Source organism: Dromiciops gliroides, chromosome 1 (genome assembly GCF_019393635.1).
Source record: "Dromiciops gliroides isolate mDroGli1 chromosome 1, mDroGli1.pri, whole genome shotgun sequence".
In the NCBI taxonomy this organism is placed as follows: domain Eukaryota; kingdom Metazoa; phylum Chordata; class Mammalia; order Microbiotheria; family Microbiotheriidae; genus Dromiciops; species Dromiciops gliroides.
The window spans coordinates 579,390,999-579,411,878 of record NC_057861.1 but is presented as its reverse complement, the minus strand read 5'-3'; the positions used below and the strand labels follow the sequence as shown (position 1 = coordinate 579,411,878).

The following is a 20,880-nucleotide window of genomic DNA, read 5'->3' as shown; positions in this document are numbered from 1 at the left end:
CTCAGTATCTCCAACAATTGTCATTTGTTCTTCTTTGTTTTTTCCAATCTGATGGATATGAGGTAAATCAACTTCACAATTGATTTAATTTTCATTTCTCTAATTACTAGTGATTTGGAGCATTTTTCATATGGCTATTGATTGATTGGCTTTCTTTCCTTTAAAAACTGCATGTTCATATACTCCAATAATTTTTCAGCTAGAGAATAGCTCTTATTCTTATAAATTTGAATCAGTTCCTTATGAATCTTGGAAATGAGACCTTGCTGGAAAGATTTTTCTCCTACTGCGAAGATTTTTTTTTTTTAACCCGCTTCCCTTCTAATTTTAGTGGCAATGGTTTTGTTTATATAAAAACATCTTCATTTTGTGTGATCAATATTGTCAGTCTTTACTTTTTATTCATTTCCAATTCTTCAAGTTGATAGTTTGTTTAGGTAGGACCAAGCTGCTGTAATTGCATACAGTGTATTTTCATCCTTATCCTTTCTTTTAATTTGATCTTGCAATCTGACCACTGATTTAACAAGTCAATGATCTAACTATACAAAAAGAAAATGCTGAAATGACTTCCAAGTCAATAACCAAACTCTTATCTATTAACATATGGTCAATTTAATTTTTACATGTAATATTATTCAATGATCACCAAGCTAATTGCTTGAAAAATTCAAGATATCTATGCATGTGTATGTATAACACACACACATATGTATGGGAAGCCTCTGAATAATCTAATAAGAGACTTTTACCTCCTCCATTTCTTAATCCCTTTAGCATCTTCTCCTGTTGCCATTTTCACATTTAAGTCACCAAGCTCCCAAGTATTTACTGACTTGTTTTAGAGGGTACTGTCAAGTTCTTCGCAGAATCTCTCTTCTTCATTTTTGCAACAGATGTCAGTCAAAACCTGCAATTAACTCCATGGTGGTTGTTCTGCTACTGTGGGTACTGTATGGGGCAAAACGACTAAGAATTAAATAAATTCTTCCAACTGCCTTGTCTGCTCTCTATGGTGAACCTGTGAGCCATCCTACCATTTAGATACCACTTCTGGTTTCATTTATATTAAGGATGTCCATGTGGATACAGTGCAGTTCCTTTAGTAGTAACGACGGGATTATATGGTAATGGATTTAGTGCTACAAGGTACCTTAGAGGCCATCAAATCTGGCCCCTCATTTTACACGCAAGGAAATTGGAACACAGACAAGTTAAGTAACTTGCCTAGGATCACACAGCTGGTGGGTATATGAGGCTTAAACCCCCGGGCTTTCTGATTTCACATCCAATACATGTGGTGGTTACACTCATATTTGTGGATGGGTAAAATCCATGTAATTCTTAAGTCCTTTCCCCTTCTAAACACTTGACCAGTGTCTTTACAGGAGAGGATTTCACAAGCCTGAGCCTCAGGGCCACAGCACTAATCACCTTGTGGCCAACCTGCTGGTTACAACCCACTCTGTACTTAGTCAAGCTGGCCCTAGAACAACAAGAACACTCTGTCACTGGGACCATCCCAGCTGGCTAGATCTTGCCAAGGCTATGCTTCCTTGGCACAGCCTTCCAGAAGCCAGGGTGACCTACATGCTAAGACGAGGCATCTGAGCAGGGCCTCTGTGAGATAGCAATGACAATAAAAAATTACACAGCACTTTCCCCACAGCAGCCCTATGAGATATGCAAGACCAGAATTATTGTGCCTATTAAAGATATATAGATGAGGAAACTGAGGCTCAGAAATGTAAAGTGACCCCCCCTTAGGTCACACAGAGAATAAGGGCTAGGACAAAAATTCAGAGATTCAAAACCAGATAAGGAATTCCTAGCCCCGTGCCCTTTCTATTATGCAATGCCATGAAAAATTATCCTCTTCAGAAAAGGGCTTGGTATTTTTTTTTTCTGTTCTTAATAGAAGTCTTCATTTTAAGTAATGCTCCTCTCCAGACAATTTCATCTCTCCATCAATGGGCTACAGCAGGTAGTCTGATAAAGAGATTCCAGATTCTAAACTTCCTGAAACAACAACAAGGATGTAATACTGCATAACTGCAGGAGACTCATTTAGCCTCCTCAGGAGTACAGAAAATTGAAACAGAATTAGGTCAGTCAGGTTTTTCATACAGATTGAACAGTAAATCAAGAGAGGTTACTGCACTGGCAAGAAAGGGAGTTCCATTAAAGGCAACAGATATTTGTTCAGGTCCAGAGGAGAAGTTTATGATTCCTGTAGGAGAGTTATTTGTACAGAAAATGACACTGGTACATTCTGTTCCTTCAAGTAGCAAGCAGTCTAACACTTGGGGTGGGGGTTGGGGGACCTCAACACGATATTTGGGGCAACTCTGCCTGTAATGGGACTGCTTGGTAATTTTTGAGAAGGCATTTTAGGATATCAATGGAAACAGGTATATGACAAAAATCAAAAGAAATCTGATTTTTTTCCCCCTCACAAACCAGAATGCTCTTATACTTATACCAAATCCTGAGAGGATGTAAAATAAGACTGAATACGGCAATGATTGAATTCTAAAATAAATCCTTATAGGAACAAGCAATTTATAATCCATCTATACCAAGATCTGTGAAATGTTGGTTTGAATACTAATTTGGCAAATGAGAGAGAGAGAGATGGATGGATGTTAGGTAAGTTGAGTAAACACTTTCCAGTCATGTATGCAAAAGTTTCACTTTCACAGAAGTGTTCTTCCAAAGAAGAACAAACATGAGCAATATATCCAGTTGTATTATAAAAGGGTGAGAGAAAAGAGTAAAAGTCTACAAGAATCCTCCAAGCCCTGGAACAGTAGAGATGGAGGACTTGTATGGAATAGCAGATAAAAGAGACATAACAGTGATCACTGCCAGAACCCTACCAGCAGAATTCCCTTGGTTGTCTTATTGTGTTACATAACACACAAGCATGGAACCATTGGCTGGTTTCTATACAAAGAACCTTCATTCCTAAAAAACAGCCTGCTTTTTGTTGGCTCTGGGAAGCTCCTACTATTCAGAGCAAGCTCATGATTCTATACGTTCCCCATCCAGGCAACCCACTCTGCGAGAATTTTACTTGCCCTTCCCCCTGGTATTAGACATGTGAGCTCTCCCCATTTATCCCTTTCTGTCACTTAGCTAAAATTATTTTTGCTCCTATGTATGTTTGTAGCTTTCATTGTCTCATTGTTCGTGTTATCCCCAAATTGTTACTTTCTGTGATGTAACAGACAGCATGAAGTATTTATATATCATACTTTCTTTAAACAACTGGGGAACGTAGCAAGTTAATTAAAAAAGAAAATATTCTTACAATTTTCTTTTACTTATTGTAGACAAGTTAAGTAACATTCCTAAAAGTGCAGAAAAGATCATTTTAAAAAGAATTTTCTGACAAGATTTTTGCCCAAATTAAAGGTATTCAATTACAAAGAATGATCACTTAAACTTTGCTGGAATTCTTCAATGAGATGATAAAGATGCATTGGCCTCTTTGCATCTACTGGAGAAAATGCTAAAGGCTATGAAGTCATTCAATCATAAGAAGACCAAGAGGAAAAGAGTTCTTAGCTGCCTTTCACAAATGCTTGGGGGATTCAAGTTAACCTTTTTTAATAACAATACATTTAACTAATCTCTACCATTAAGCAATTTATCTTCAAGGAGGCAGACACAAGCTATTGCATTACAACCAAAGAAGATAAAAGATTTTCACTATAAGGTTGCCAAAGCAAACCAAACCCTCTGCCATGGATGATAACCACCATAGCTGTGGCAAAGGACCATCATGCTCTATGGAAAGGCTACTTGCTAAGATTGATGATTTCAAAGGCAGAGCAACTTTATAAAAAGGGAGACATTTGTTGAGTAATAAAAGAATAAAGAAGAACCATTTCACACAATCCTCAGAGCTCATAATTTAAAAGACACTGACAGCTACAATTTTTTATTAATGCAGGATTGGAAAGGAAAAAAAGCTTTTTACACATTAGACTAGCTTTAAATTATACCATGTAATGCCGTACATTATGCATCTGGGGCCATTCGTTAAGATCAACATAGCACTTTACTCTCAAAACGGTATTAAAAGTGAGTTGCTTGTAAGCATGGTACCCATTAAAGTTCTGGCACCATCTCAAACCCCAAAAGAAGCCTAATAATGTGCACCTGGGCAGATTAAACAACATCCCCCAAAAGACAAAAACTAAGGGAGGAAAAAAACAGAAGTGATAAAGTGAAAAGTTTATAATAATAAACTTTATTATATAATAGTAAATAATACATAACAAAATTTTAAAATAGCAAAATATATAATAAATAATGATGAAGTATCATAAATTAATATAATATAGCTATATAACTTAACTATGTGATATATAATAAACTTTTATTATAAAATGTATTTAATATATTTAATAAGCACACAGTAGTAATCATATATAATAAATAATAAGGTAGGTTTACGTATAATACTAAAATTTTGGTCACTAAGCAATATCTATCAGTCTATAACTCAGTGGTAAATATGACTTCATGGGGATGAAGACTGAATGGAATGTGACCCACAGCAGGAATATGGCAAAGGAATCATATACCTTATTCAAAAGGTACAGATTAGATAAAAGGTCTGATGAAGGTGCAGAAAATATCAAAATAATGCATTCCTGTGTGGGCATTCATGAGCTAATTGTAGGGGAGATGATGATGGAGTACCTTTAGGTGATGATCAAAGGTGACGGGAATGGAAGCAATGTTGTGGGGGAGTAGCACACCTGGACACAAAGAGCTCACAAAGCTGGCAGAGGGGCAGGTTATGATGGGGGGGAAGGGGCTGATTTTAACTTTGAGGATACCAGGAGTTCGCTCTCTGCTAAAAAAGCACTAATTTCAAAATTTCTTCATTTAACTCCCTGATAATAACCTCAGTTTCTTGCCTATAAAATGGGGGACTTGCAAGGTACTGTAAGGATCAAATGAGATAATGGACCTCAAGCACTTGGTAAACCCTGAAGCATTATTAAAAATGTGAGTTATTTATATTATGATTGTTCATTTAAATTCTTAACTATAATTTCTTACCTGTATTCTCTCTCCTGGAGTATTTCAACAGGATCCAGTCCCTGTGGTTTCTGAATGGGGCTAATTCGATTCTGCTTTTGCTGTAGAGGAACCACAGGTGAAGGTTGCCCAGGGGTTGGCTGGGGCACAGAAGGTCCAGGCAGGGCAGCAGCTGGCTGAGCAGCTGGAGGGGCTGGTGAAGGCCTTCCACTTGGAGGTGGAACTGCAAGTTTTTGTGGGGTACTTGGAACATTCATATCTGGTGCTTGGCCTACAAAATTTAAAAGCTTCATAAATAATAAAGATCAGAGACTTAACTTTAGTTCATACAAATAACAATAACAATTTTTCTCTTTATTTATTAAATAGGAAGGGCAACCATCTTAAACACCTAAAACGAACAAGGTATGACCTCTTTCCCTACAGGGAATAAGCAGGTCACCAATGGGTCCTGCAAAAAGGGAAGTAAAAAGTACTATGACATAGCAAACTGATTTGGATTTTTAGATTTTAATGTGTCGAGGCAGGAGGTTCTAAAAAGAAATTACAGTTTTACCCAAGGTTCAAGCAAATTAGGCAGTAGCACAGCAGCAAGTAGATCGAAGGTGGAGGCTACCCTCCTATCTGCAGAGTGAAATGTAGAGCAGTCCTTCCCAACAGAATTCAGTACTCATTTGTAAGAATCCTCTCAATAGAGTTTTGATTCTTTGTATACAGAATTACAAATATTATTAGGTAATGTATTTTTAAAGGAAAATCAACTCATTCATTTTTATTGCTTCTGTAAAACCCAACTCTACATTTAAAGGTAAATATATGTTGGGCTTCTAAAAATATATATCTTAATACTTCCATAAAAAGTATCCAAAATCCTGTGTAACAATTTTTTTTAAATCTAGTAAGATTCCTCTTTTTTAAAAAATTTTTATCAAGCATTATCTTAATGCTTGTCAACACAAAAATCTATACACATAGACAAACATTCTAAGATTCTGCATTTAATGAATTAAACTCCTTGAGTTTAATGAAGAAAATACTGTGTAACAAGTATTACACATTGGACATATTTTCAGACTTTTTTGATGTATTTATCAGTCATGCCAATTTTGTCTCCTCTTTTTATTTTAAAAAAAGTGTCTTTGAAAATACCATTTGTTATATGGGATTGCTCTCTGGGAGGTAGAGGGAGAGTGTTAGAAAAACTGATTATATAAAAAAGGCATCAATAAAAACTTATTTTTTTTTTAAAAAAAGAAACTAATATATAAAATTAAAGTGGAAATAAACTTTAACTACTAAACACAGGTCAAAAAAATGACTTTTTCCCCAAATGCTATTTCTTTTACATCTATTTTATCTATATTTAAATTCTGAACATTTTAAGTGAGCCTATCATGAATAAATAAGATTATTGAAAGGGGGTATCCACATTTTGATCACTAATACATTTCTTCCTCCAAGTTCTTCATAGCCCCCTTGAGCAAGGCCAGTCAGGAAATTTATTCAATGTTAAAAGAAACTCATCTTGGGGGCAGCTAGGATAGAGCACAGGCCCTGGAGTCAGGAGGACCTGAGTTCAAATCTGGCCTCAGACATTTGACCCTTATTAGCTGTGTGACCCTGGGCAAGTCACTTAACTCCAACTGCCTCACCAAAACCAAAACAAAAAAACAAAAAAAACCCCTCATCTTTTAGAGTCCAAAGAAGAGAATAATGAAGAATGACGTAGTGATTAAGTATAATAACTTTAAATCTGTTTTTTTTAAACTGTGCATTTATTCAATCTCCATCAAGAATAATTTTCGAAATGGATTTAAATTAACACCAAAGTTATAAGTTATAAGAAGAATTCTGGCAAAAGAGTTGTTGCAAACTAGAATAGAAGACCGAAGGAAAACAAAACACTTTCTTAACTGCATATTCTTCTGCCTAGGAAAGCCAAGAAAACATGAGGTGAAGATAGCATAATGGCACATGTAGACTAGGTTACTATCTCTTTAAGTTATTTCTTAGTTCTTTATTTTTTATGTTCTCCCACACAAAAAACTGTAGTGCTAAGAAATGTATTGGCAATTACAACACTGTTATTAGAAACAGAGACTTTGAGGTAAATCTTTTTTTTTTTTCCTCCTGAAAGTAAGTTTTTATCTCTCTCTGTCTCTGTCTGTCTCTGTCTCTGTATCTGTCTCTGTCTCTCTGTCTGTCTGTCTGTCTGTCTGTCTGTCTCTCTCACACACACACACACACACACACACACACACACATTTTTGTAATACTTTATACTTATGGCTTCTTTCATCCATGTATAACAAAGCCATATAAAAAGATTAAATCTCAGGGCTGTTAAGCACTGAAATGAGTTACTGATGAAGGTCTAAGAGTCTTCTTCCCTGGAGGACTTTAAATTAGGACAGATTTTCATCTATATATCATGGTTTAGGTGTGATCTTGTCCAAAAGGAATGAAGATATGCACCACATGATTTCTAAAGTCCTTTCTTAAGCTGTGATTCCATGAATGCTTACAACATTCCCAAAAAGCAAGTGACATTCATTATATTTTAAAAGTCTAGTAGAGAAAACTGGGTGTTTGATATGCCTAAAGTGCCTAATGGGTAAGCACGATAGATGACATTTTTTAAAGAATCAGAAATCTAAAAGTTATCATGAGAATTGGCTTAAAGTATAACTCTCAAAATACCTCTTAAAATTTTCCTCTAAAACTGGGATGAATATCATAAATAAAAAAGACATGAACCTTTTAAAAATGCTATATTATACATATTAGTTACTATATATGACTGTGGTCACTTGTTCATGATTTCTTCCTGCTAATAGTGATGACAGTAAAAAGTATTAATAAAAGCAGCATCCTATAATGGCTCTTTTAGGTGTATTCACTTCTTTAATTTTAGAATTGTACTAATTTAAGGAAATGTAACCTAGAATTAATCTATAGTCCCCACAAATAAAACTAATACAGTTAAAATTAGAAGGAAAACAGTAAACTGGTTTTTAAAAAAAAAACACAAAAAACACTACCTTGGAGCTAGTTTTTCTGATAAAAGTCTCATTTCCAAAATGTATAAGAATTGATTTAAATGAATAAAAAAGCTATTCCCCAATTGATAAATCATCAAAGGATATGAACATGGGAGTTTCCAAAGGAAGAAAATCAACCTAGCAATAGTCAAATGAAAAAATTCTCCAAATCACTAAAAAATTAAAGAAACAAAATTTAAAGCAACTCTGAGGTTCCACCTCATACCAATCTGATTAGTAAAGATGACAAAAAGGAAAATGAAAAATTCTGCAGTGACTAAGGGAAAACAGACATATTAATGCTCTCTTGGTAAATTTTTGAATTGGTTTAGACATTCTAAAAGGCAATGTGACATTAGGCCCCAAAAGTAGGCCTAAACCCCAAAGAAATGAAGGGAAAAGGAATGGGTCTTAAATGAGTCCCTAAAAAGGAATGGGACCAAAAATGTCTACAGTTGCTCTTTTTTGTAGAGATGAAGAGGCCAAGGTTTCCCACTGCATCCAAGGCCATTGTCAGTCATCCTGTCCTATGTCTTTTTACTGAACTCCAATGATTCTGGAGGAGAGAGTGAGGCTAAGGTATCTGCACAGCTCTGCCTCAGTTAAAGCCAATTCACCACAAAATCAAGGCATCACCCTCTTGAAGTCATTGGTTCTCTTCAAGAAAAAAGGATAAACAACAATAGTGACAAAGAACTGGAAACTAAGAAAGTGACTATCAGTTGAGGAATGAGTGAACAAATTATGGTAGATAAATGTAAAGGAATAATATTGTGACATTTAAAAATGACAAAAGGATGGTTTAAAAAAAATTGGGACAACTTGTGTGAACTCATGCAGAATTAAGAACCAGTAGAACAGTGTGTACACTAACATTATAAAGAAAACAACTTTTAAACTCTTAAGAACTCTGATCAATGCAATGACCAACCATGACTTCTGGATGACCAATGAGGAAGCTGGCTACTCACCTCCTGCTAGAGAGGCACTAAAGGCACATGATGAAACATACATTTTTGGAAACTGCCAGTGCTAAAATGTGTTTTGTTTTATTGTTCATGTTTCTTCTACGGTTTTCTTTATTCTTGTTTTGCAATGGGGGTGGGGGGTGGGATTAAGAGGAAGAGAAAATAAATGCTCTTTAATTAAAAAAAAATTAAATAAACCTGTAGTCTTTTGTTTGGGAATCTATTTCTTTTCCTTTGTTTACCCTAAAATCCATCTAGTATGGATGGCTAGTTTTCTAAGCCAGCTGGCTGCCACACAAAAATGCTTACCCTGCTGACTCACCCTTATGGCAAAGAGCTGAGAAATCTGAAACATGGAATTCTGTACCCTGAAATTCCTGGATTAAAACTAAAGAAGATTAACAGAATCTCAGTGCTGGAAGGTATCTCCGAGGCCACTAACTGAATCCATGCCAGAAGAGGTAAGCCTTCTCTAAATTTATCCACCAAGTAGCCTTGAAGTGGCTTGAAGAATTCCAACAAAAGGGAAACTCCTCCTGAGGCATCTATTTCTACTTCTGGATAGCTCTCACTTTTAGAAAGTTTTCCTCTACATCAAACCTAAATCCGCTTCCCTGTAATATAATCCATTGCTCATAGTTCTGCCCTGGGACCAAAGAGAACAAGACTAATTCTTCTACTAGATAGCAATTTCCAATTCACTTCAAAGCACTGCCTAGGGAAACAGAGGTCTTGGGTTCAAAACATGTCTCTAGCACTTATTCCCAGTGTGACCAAAAGCAAGTCACAACCTCTTTAGGACTTTGTATTTACATCTCTATAATGAGGTGGATGGACTAGACGGCCTCTAAAGTTGCAATTGGCTCTATATCAAGGTTTCTTAACCTGGGACATGTGAAGTTATTTTTTAAAGTACTTTGATATTGTATTTCAATAAAATTGGTTTTCTTTGTAATCGTATGTATTATATTAACTTCAAATTATTCTGAGAAGGGATCCTCCACAGGCTTAACCAGACTGCCAAAGGGCTCATGCTAACAAAAAAAGAACCCTTTCTCTTGATCTATGGTCCTATCTCCCCCTTCTTAAGCCTTTTATTCTCTAGGTCAAACATTCCCACTCCTTTAACCACTTTTCACAACACCGATGGCCCTTTGACGGGATGCTCTCCAGTTTATCAAAATCTTTCACAAAATGTCTACACAGAACTGAACTCAATACTCTCTCTATATGATCTGCCAAGGCAGAACACAGTGAAATGATCTTCTCTCTATACCACAGGCTATACCTTTTTTTTTTTTAAACACAATCTAATTTAATAATCTAGTGCATTAGCTTCTTTGGTTGTCACATCACACTGTGGACTCCTGTTGAGCTCATTTGAGTCTCCTCAAATAGCTGGACCATTTTTAGACTTCTAGCTCTCCCATGATGTATTTATGGAGTTAATTGTTTTGGGGGAAACTCAAGTGCACAACTATGATCCCTACCAAATTTCTTATCTAATACACCCCATAGCTTTAGCCCATCAAAAGTTTGTTTTGTTTTGGTTTGTTGTTGTTTTTTTTTGGGGGGGCGGGGCAGGGGTGGCTAGTTGTTGCAGTGGATAGAGTACCGGCCCTAGAGTCAGGAGGACCTGAGTTCAAATCTGGCCTCAGATACTTGACACTTACTAGCTGTATATTCCTGGGAAAGTCAGTTAACCCCAACTGCCTCACCAAAAAAACCATTTGGGGAGTCCAATGTGTTAGCTCTCCCTCCAAGACTCTTGTTACCTTAGAAGTAGGTAAGTAGGCCACATATAGCCTTATGCAAATCATTTACAAAAATGTCCAATAGCAAAAGGCCAACCACTACCCGCCTGGGCAGTCCACTAGAGATCTCCTCCTAGATTAGCATTGAATCATTAATGAATGTTGTTTAAATCCAGACTTGATTTAAATTCAGGTTTGTAAATGTACCTAACCATGCACATGTCTCTCCATCTTATCTAGAATACATTATCACCAAAAAAAAAAAAAAAAAAGACTTGGTCAAATGCTTTGCTAAGATCTAGGTAATTTCCTTCTATAGTGCTCCTCTGTTCTACCAATCTAGAAGCCATCTTCCCCCGCCCCCCCCAAAGAGAAGATTAATACACCATTACCTGTTCTTTCCAGAGTCATATGATCACTGCTTCCCTTTCTAGAAGGTCACTAACCAACCTTTTAATAATATATCCTGGAACTTTGCCAAAAATGTAAGTCAAGCTCAGTGGGTTATAGTTTCCAGATTTTATTCCCCTTTGTTTCTGGAAACTGTGTTACTGACCTTTCTACAATCCTGTGGTGCTTCTCCTATTTAAAAAAAAATAATCTTTCAAAGTTCAAGAGCAACGCTATAATCACAACAGTTAGCTCTTTTCAAGAAGCACTATGGTATAACAGAGTGCTGGGTTCATATCCCAACTCTAATATTTAGTGGCCGTGGGACACTCAGCAAGTTGTTTAACCTCTCAAAACCTCAATTTCTTAGTCTATAAAATGGTAATAATACTCATCTGCTCATTTCAGAGGTTGTTGTGGAGATTTAAATGAAACTTTAAAACACAGCATAAACATCTGTTATTGTTAATCACCTAAGATGATCATCTGATTCTGGAGATCTGAACTTATCTAGGCCCCCTAAGCGCTCTCTTAAAATCTTCCTAATTATCCTAGGTAGCAACTCTCTATTAGCCGTTTTTGTTTGGTCCTTTCCAGTATTAGAAGTTTGCAGGACTATAAATAGTCCATTTGAAATCCTCTGGAACTACAGGTGATAAATTATGCCAGGTAAATGAAAAATATACTAACTTAATTAAAAATTTATGGGCTCTCTTCATAAAGAGATAGATAATGGAAAAGAGGTCTAGACATTTAGACAAAATTTGTTAACACATGAGCCAGTATTTCCTGGGCAAATATTTATGGAGTCAATTTTAAAAGCTGCAAAATCTCCCTTCCCCCTGATAAGAAGGTATATTGTAAGTTAACAGAAATTTACACCCTCATTTGCAATCCCCTTTTTTTATTTTATGTTGATAATCAAATGTTCATATTGGTTTATGTTTATTATTAGATTCATAATAAAAACCCATTAAATTAAAAAAATTAAAAAGATACAGTTCCTTCTTCAAAGTGCTTACCAATGAATGACACTCTTGAAATATGCACCACAAAAGTGGAAATCTGCTTATGAAGACTTGAATTCATGTGTTCTCTGATGTAAACTTGGCTTATACATCATCAAAGGAATTTCAGTTTCTAACTAAACATAAATGTGTTTATTGTATAACATCTATTTCTCATTCCACATTTTGTGGCAACTTCCACTGAAAATAGCTAGAAGATAGTGGACTGCAAAGCTCACTACAATTAACTATTGCTCATGACACAAGAGCCTATCCATTACTTTTCAGACTTGTCCCTCAGGCTGCTTACATATTTCGTTCTCTGGGCTGAAATGCTTCATGTGTGACTGACTAATGGGAGAGAAGATATCTCTCATCTTCCCAAGTAATTTGTAACCTGATAAATGATACAATATTCCTCGATTCCTTAAAGTGGTGAACAAATTCCTATTCCTTCTTAAGTACAATTTAACTTTAATTGTCTGAAGAATGAAATGCCTACTCCTTTACCTTCTGCCCATGTTTTAGAAGTCATTGTAGATGTGTGCCCTGGAATCCCTGATGTCTGTGCTGGCCCAGCTGGAGGTGTGCCAATTGGATGCATCCCTATGCCTGAATTCAAGAAATAAGGAAACAAACTTATTAAAATACATAGTTTTACATGCCCAGGATTTCTATGCATTGAGAAATCACACTCTGCCTTCTGGCACACAAGGATATTTATGCAAATAACAGTTTTATGCATTAAATATGGATTTAAGTATATTCCACTGGGTGGAAAATAAATGTAATGAAGTGTATTTAAATTGAGCATGCTAAAAAATAACAGATAACAAAAAAGCCTACTGAAAAAATCGGCCAATAAAATTCTTTGAATTTTTACCTTCCTCAAAAAAACCTCAAACCAACCCTTTTTTAACCCCTTGTTTCTCTACTGCTTCAGTCTCTAAATGGAAGAGTAAAGCAAAATGAAAAGAAAAATTCTGCATTTTATTTGAGTGGAATTCAAAGCAGACAAGGCCACATTCCATTAAAGAGCTGCTGACACTCCTCAGGGACAGCTGCTGAAGAGTTATTTAGTTTCAGGTTCTTATTTCTGGACTAAAATCATAATTCTCTGTTGTTGGATATTATGATGTCACATTTGGAGAATTATGACTTCAAGAGAATTATTAAGAAACTCTCAGCAAAAAGATCCTATTTTCAGAATTTTCTACTGTTATACCATTAGTCTACATGATCTACAGACATTAACTGAATTCATAGCAATAAAAACACACAAAAATGGAAAATAATATTCTAAATTAGTTTGAGATTTCTATAAGAGCTTTTTGGCTATCAAAATTCCAAATTGTGATGCAAAACATGGTTGAGAATTTAAAGTGTTTGCTTATAAGTGGATCATAGAATCAAAGATTTTCTAGATCTAGAAATGAGAGAGATCCCTGAGGTCACCTAGTCCAGTGCTCTAAGGTAAGAGATGAGAAAACTAAGTTTCACATGGAGAAAGTCTCAGCATCAAAAAGAGGAGAAAGAGGAACAGTCTTAGAGATAAAATGAAATTAAGTATGGGACAGCATCAAGAGAGAAGAGAGCTCCAAGAAGGGTCATCCATAGTCTTGAATGTCATGGAGATGTTGAGGCAAATGAGGACTGGGGAAAAATCCTTGAGAGGTCAAGAAGGTCTTTGATGGCTTGAAAGAAGTTGTTTCAATGGAGTGACAGAGACAGAAATCAGATTACAGGAAGTTCAATGAAAGCATAGAGACAGTAAGTAGAGACTACTTACTTGATTGAAAAGTTTGGTGGTAAATCAAATTGGCAAAGATGATAAAAGACGCAAACAGTCAATGTTAGAAGAGCTGGTGGGAGACAGACACATGAATAAACTATTGGTGAATCTATGACTAATTGGTCATAATTGTTCTGAAAAATAATGGGGAATTCTGTTAGTAAGTTCACTAAACTATTCTTTGATTCAGCTCACACTGGGCAGAACAGATACCAAAATATTCCTAGTATCACTTTTTGTGGCAGTAAAAAACACTAAAACCAAAACAGAAAGAAAGTGGGTGAAAGATGGCTGAACAAACTGGGCATATGAATGTAAGGGACTGTTACTGCACTGTGAGTAAGGACAAGTGTGAGGGATTCACAAAAGCATGGGGACACTTGGACTAAGTGATGCAGTAACAACCTGGTTTTCTTAACCAAGGAAACAATATGCACAATGGTCATAATACTGTAAATAAAATCAACAGTGAAAGGCAGCCAAATTGGTTAATTTCAATAACCAATATCGGCACCAAATAACAACAAAATATATTCCCTTTTTCTTGGTGGTAAGGTTTTAGAGCCCTCCCTACCTACTCCCCACCCCTACCCCCCATACTCTTCAATCCAGCAATCCTGCCCTCCTTGCTGCTCAGACCCTCCAATTCTCAGCTCCCTTTTTTTCCTGGCTGTTCCCCATGCCTGGAATGCTCTCTCTCCTTTCCACCTCCTTGTTTTCCTACCTTCCTTCAAGACCAAGCTAAAATCCTACCTTCTACAAGAAACCTTCCACAATGTCTCTTGATTCTTGTGCCTTCTTCTCTTTTAATTAGTTTTGATTTATCCTATAAATAGTATGTTTGTATATATGTGTTTGCTTTGTATCTCCCCAATTAGACTGTGAGCTTCTGAAGGGTAAGGACTGTCTTGCCTTTCTTTGTATCCCAAGCATTTAATACAGTGCCTGGCACATAGTAGGCACTTAATAAATGCTTACTGACTGATGTACATAGATCCACACACTCACACTCATCCTCACACTCTCACACACACACACACATACACATACACACACACACACTGTCTCTGCTGATAGAATGTAAGCTTCTAGAGGGAAGGGCCTGCTTCACTTCAGTATACCCAGCATCTGGCAATGGTAACCTGTATATAGTAGGCACAACACAAGTACATACACTGCCAGATGTTTGCTGGCCTGGCTGGTTTTCTTAACTGTTGTGGGGGGTTTTTCCCCTGTTACAAAAGAGGTCAATATGGAAGAAGGCCTATGTAAAATCTGAGGCATAAATAAAATCTAAAAACAAATAAAACAAGACTCAAAGAGCTCTCAATGACTTGCCCAAGCTCTCCATCTCCATTGTCATGGCGGGGCTCTGAAGCCATACTGTCTCTTTGTAAAACACACTGACATCCTTGATCTCATTTGATGCCCACAGCACCTCTGTGAAGAAGGCAGTACAGGTAACATTATGCCAATCTTACAGATGAGCAAAATGAGGTGTAAACAGGTTATTAAGTGATTGGCCTGAGGTCACAAAGTTAGGAAGAAGAACTAGAACTCAAGCCCAGGTCTTCTGGATCTACGCCCAGCCTTAGCTTTATGAATAGAGGAAGGAGATGGTCAGATACAGAGTTAGAAGTGCTGAATAACATTCTCCCTAAAATCCTTTGACCTGCTACCCATGGAGAGATATAACACCTTATTTTATTGGACATTTAGAATAACATAAATGGCTTTATTAGATTCTTTGATAAAGTAGAGATACCTAGACTGGTGGATTTAGAGAGACCTTGTGAGGAGAGGGAAGGAGGGAACTGAGAATAGGAAGCAACAGATAACATTTACCTACTTAGGCCAGTCCACCTAAAATCTTCTAGCATAAACCTTGTTATACATGTCGAGTCAGGACTCCCCTGTACTCTAACACTATTTCTTCTCTGAAATTGAACTATATATTGTACATGTAGTTATATATTAACCTACCAGATGGTCGGTTGAAGGTGACAAGAGGTGGTTGTTGTTGTTGGATGCCTGGCAGCGTCCTCTTCCCCTGTACAGCTAGCTGCAGGGTATCGGGTAGTGGCTGGCCTCTGGCCAACATTTTGTAAGCTAAAATTTGAGCTCGAAGCTGATGCAGCTGGACAGGACTGAAAGGTGAAGGACCTCTGTTGGGTTGGCTCATAGCCTGAGGATCTCCTGGTATCATGGGTCCTGGCTGGCTTGGTGGCATTTGGGGTGGAGTTGGACCCCCTCCAGACATTGGGCTGGAGACATGTTCTGGGGCTCCCAGAGGAGACGGGTGTGGAGACATATAGCCTGAAATAAAGCACAGAACATGTTACAGACTACTACTGAATATGTTTTAAGTTCATTTCTGGAGGGTTAACAGCTATTCAGAATGAATATATTCATTCTTATTAGGAGGCAAATGCTTGAATAAAATTATTAGGGAAAATGATTGCATATACATCCCACTATTTTGGCCACACAAATCTCTAAGTAAAAAACAATGTGAACATAATTTCCAAAATTTGGGAAATTTAACCCATACAGACCAGAATGAAAAGTGTCTGTCCTACTGTCCAGAGTTATATAAGACCATGGAAGAACAGAATTGCTGACCAAAAGGTGGCGAATTTAAACACTCAGTAGAATGTCTGAGTAATGTTTCTGATTGGTCACAATAAAAATTGTCCTAAGACACAATATCAAACACACATAATAGACATTTCTTTGCCTTATGTGGAAATATACCCACCCAACAACCTTGTCTGATAGCAATATTATCATAAAGGTTTTTTATTCATTTTCCTGTGATAAGAATTTCTCAAGCGCCTTTAGTTTGCCTAGCCTACGTCCCCATTGAGTCCAAACACATTTATGTACCTATCCTGAAAAGTATGAGAACGATTAACTGACCTTATCTAGGAGACATATTAACAATGGGTTGTATTTCCCAACTGGAGTGTAAACTCCTTGGGAGCAGAAACTATATATTTATTATTTTTTAATTTTTATTTTTTGCAGGGCAAAAAGTGACTTGCCCAGGATCACACAGCTAGTGTCAAGTGTCTGAGGCCAGATTTGAACTCAGGTCCTCCTGAATCCAGGGCCAGTGCTTTATCCACTGCACCACCTAGCTGCCCCAACTATATTTTTTAAAATTTCTATCCATAGTACTTAGCACAGTGCATGGCACACTTACTCAATTCTTTTTCATTAATTCATTTAATCTATTTCTCAGAATTTTATGCTTTCTTCAAAACTCAGCACCAGTGCCATTTCTTCTGAAAGTCTTCCCTCAACTCTCTAGTTCTTACTTATTTCCACCTTCTCTAATTTTCCCAGAGTGCTTTGTCTAGTCTCTCCCTGAGCTCTTTCACTTCCTTTACGGCATTTTAATTATGTAGTATATATGATGCATCCTCCCACTAGAATGTGAGTTCTCTCAGGTCAAGGACTGTTTCTGTTTTGTCCTTGTTTCTCTAGTTCTCAGCACAGTGTATGGCATGAAATGTGCTAAATAAATGTTTGCTGAATTTCTAAGGGAGTTGAAAAAAAGCAATGAAAGTAAGATGATTATGGGGGTCAGCATTTTCATAGAAGGAATTTAAATTAAAATCTCCACAAAATCATGTTTCTAAAACAACTAGGTACTAGAAGTCCCATTACTTTGTTATTTCTCACCCTCCCCGACCCCTCCAAAAAATTGTGTAGCATCAATAATATACTAAAGGATATAGTCTCTTTACATTTCAACTGCTAACACCCATCTTTGTAAATTCCTCTTAAGTAACCCATATCTTTGCCCCTCAATTATTATCATTGTACACCTCAATGATAATTCAGAGCTACTATGAAGAGACCTCACTTGATCTTACCTCTATGATCCCAATTCTTAAAATGGAGAAATTATACCAGTGTCATTTCAATTTTCATATTGATATGATAATGCTGAAAATGGGAAGGGTCACATGCTTCATATTTCTTTCATTTCCCAAAATACAGCAATGTTTTGATCTTTCAATTTTGCCTTGGTATCCCTGAGGTCTTACTTATACTAAGTGCTTAATGAATTTTTGTGGAATGAATGAATTTTATAAGCTTTGATATGAATCCCAGAATACCTAACACTGATATTGATAATTTTAATGCTTTAATTAAAGCATTATTAAAGTTATCAATAACTTTAATTAAAGAGCTAATGCAAACATTAAATAAGCAATAATCCTGCCTATAGGAAATATAAAATTGTATTAAATACTACAATAATTCTTTTCGATATGACCCAGAGACAATGTTGTTTTCTCCATTTGTTTCTATTAATGTATCCAAAGGAAAACAACAACAACAACAACAACAACAACAACAACAACAACAAAACAACTATGAAGATTTGATATTAAGAATTGTACGCTCAATACACTCGAGTTTTGAAGAGTTAACTGGCCACTTGAGATATGAATGCAACAAAAATGCAAACTCTCCTTGGATTTCACAGGAAGAAAGAAATGGAGAGAAGAAAAACCAATTCAGGATATTTCCACTAAGTTAATGGCAGATTTTTGTAAAATCATTGCCACAGTATGACATTAAAAATGTGACAGTATATCTCAACGACAGAGAGATATTCTTTCTACATGACTAGCATTCCAGTAAATTTAAAGAAAAGCAGGATCTAACTGATGAAACTGCATAACTTATTTTGGTAATTATCTTTAGTTGAAAACACTGAGCAGATGAATTGCCTGTCTCTGAGAGTAGATATATATTTATCAATAGGATGACAAAGTAGTTGCAGATTCTGCTTTTCAAAATCATTTTGGATTTGCTCATTCAAAAGTAAGAAGAAAAAAGAAGCTGATTTCCCTCTCCAATCTCCAAGGCCCATCATTTTCTCAGTCTCAGCCTCACTAAGAGGACAAGAAATTTTCTTTCTAATAACCTTGAGAAAGTAAGTACTGCAATGTTTAAATGAATTTTCTCTTCACAACACCTTAAATATTATAAACCTATCCCTAAAGACATGTTCTTTTCAATGTACTAACAGTAAAGAATGTGACTTTTCTTTGAGTCCATAAGGCAAAAAATTCCTTAGTTTATTGAAGGAAAACCAATAACCTAATTGGTTACTATGTACTAAAAGATGACACTCTTCAAATCACACCATATTTAGTTGTTCTAAGGGTGTGTATAGTTTGAGTTTGGCTCCATACCTGTGATGTGGGGAATTTCTAATGTGTAAATTCCCTCCATCAGTGTAAATGGGGAACACATCTAACTTAAATCTTGGAGAGTATCCCAGGGCATTTTCACTAGAGAAGTGAAGTGACTTTGCAACGAACACACAGCTATCATGTGTCAAAGAAGACTTTACTATAAATACTGAGAAAGACAGGTAGGCAGAGACAAAGATAGACAGTGTGAGAGACATACAAACAGAGAGAACCAGAACTAGAGATAAAAGAGACAAAGACACAGAAAGAGAAAAGACAAACACTATCTCTAAACAGAGACAGAAAGTCAGAGACAGATAAAGAAAGTGTTAGAAACAGAGACTGAGATACAGACACAGAGGAACAGTGACCCAAAGAGGGAGAAAAAAATTTCATGAGTCTCCTTTCAACAAGCCTGTAAGGTATGAATCAGAATTCAAACCCAGATTCAAACCCTTTTAAGTGTGGCATATATCCCCTATTTCACACAACCCATGGCATTTACTAGCTATAAAACCCTAGACAAGTCATTTAAATTATAAGTGTATTAAGTTGAAGTTTTAGCGAATAAAGAGAGTTTCCACACTGGTTGCTTTTCAAGCTAACAATCATTTAATAATAATGTGTATGTACTGATTTTCTACTATCTGATTAGAAAAAATATACATACTAATAGATATATATTTTACATTTTTGTTTCATTAATGTCTGCTTAAAACCAATTTTAAGATGCTAAATAACACACAACTTTAAACAATTACGGTTCCCCACAATTATATGTCTTATAAGTCTTTAATAAAGACACCAGATAATCCAAATCCAGTTTGGCACAGTTCCTGAGATAGAGTTTATACTTAATAAGTGCTTGTTAATTGACTTAATGATTCAAATTCCATTTTATCCAGTCTCTAACATTTCAAATTCACAAGAGTTGACTGTAGTTAAGCATCTCTAGTTTTTTAGTCGATCAATATTAACTTACACATTGTGGGGAGAGGAAGCAAAGTTAGATATTTAGACTATAAGAGGAGAGAGGATAATGATTTGAAATTTAATACCTTTAACCTGTAACATTCTGAGCATTTCATGAAAATAAAGTCTTATACTCATCCCACAATTTTATGTGTCCACTGAAGTTAAAATGGCATTTTTAGAAACATACTGAATAGGTCATTTTTCTATCCAGTATTGAAAAAGGAAAAGGTCAAACTCTTTCAGGGTGGAGTTTTTCTTTGGGGTTTTTGGGGTTTTTTGGTTTCTTTGTTGTACTTTGAGAAATCTTTGTTCACCTAGGATATTTTATGACCATTACAAGTACTTCACGCTCTGGCCTGAGTAGTCCTGGGAAAGACATGTCCAAAAGCTACAGAAGAAAACATTCCCCAGACTCTATTATTCCCCATACTATTCTACCGCAAATATATTAAATTTTGTTAAAGGGATTTTTCTTCTAATTTCATAATGTTGTTCTTCTGACAACAAAACCGATCTTTTAGTAATTTTCAAATTGTTGAATCATTTTAATAGATAAGAAATTAATTTCCTATTTAAATTTCAAAAGGATAAAAATCATGAGTCAAAAATCTTCCCTGAGACATATATATTTGCTAGGAATATGAAAACTTTTGGGGGGGGGAGGGAAATAAGGATTAAG

At 36.1% G+C, this 20,880-nt stretch overlaps 1 protein-coding gene across 5 annotated transcripts in view; it reads right to left on the bottom strand.

The window, feature by feature from the left end:
• SMARCA2 (SWI/SNF related, matrix associated, actin dependent regulator of chromatin, subfamily a, member 2) overlaps positions 1-20,880 on the bottom strand; it is a 211,838-nt gene that overhangs the window by 172,095 nt on the left and 18,863 nt on the right. For 4 of the 5 annotated variants that reach the window (XM_043980573.1, XM_043980568.1, XM_043980560.1 and 1 more), the window contains 3 exons: positions 15,994-16,326; positions 12,729-12,830; positions 5,080-5,329 (listed from right to left, as the gene is read on the bottom strand). In XM_043980573.1, coding sequence (XP_043836508.1) covers positions 5,080-5,329; positions 12,729-12,830; positions 15,994-16,326 — 685 coding nt within the window. The remainder of the gene's footprint in view (positions 1-5,079; positions 5,330-12,728; positions 12,831-15,993; positions 16,327-20,880) is intronic. The other variant, XM_043980577.1, reaches the window with a different exon arrangement.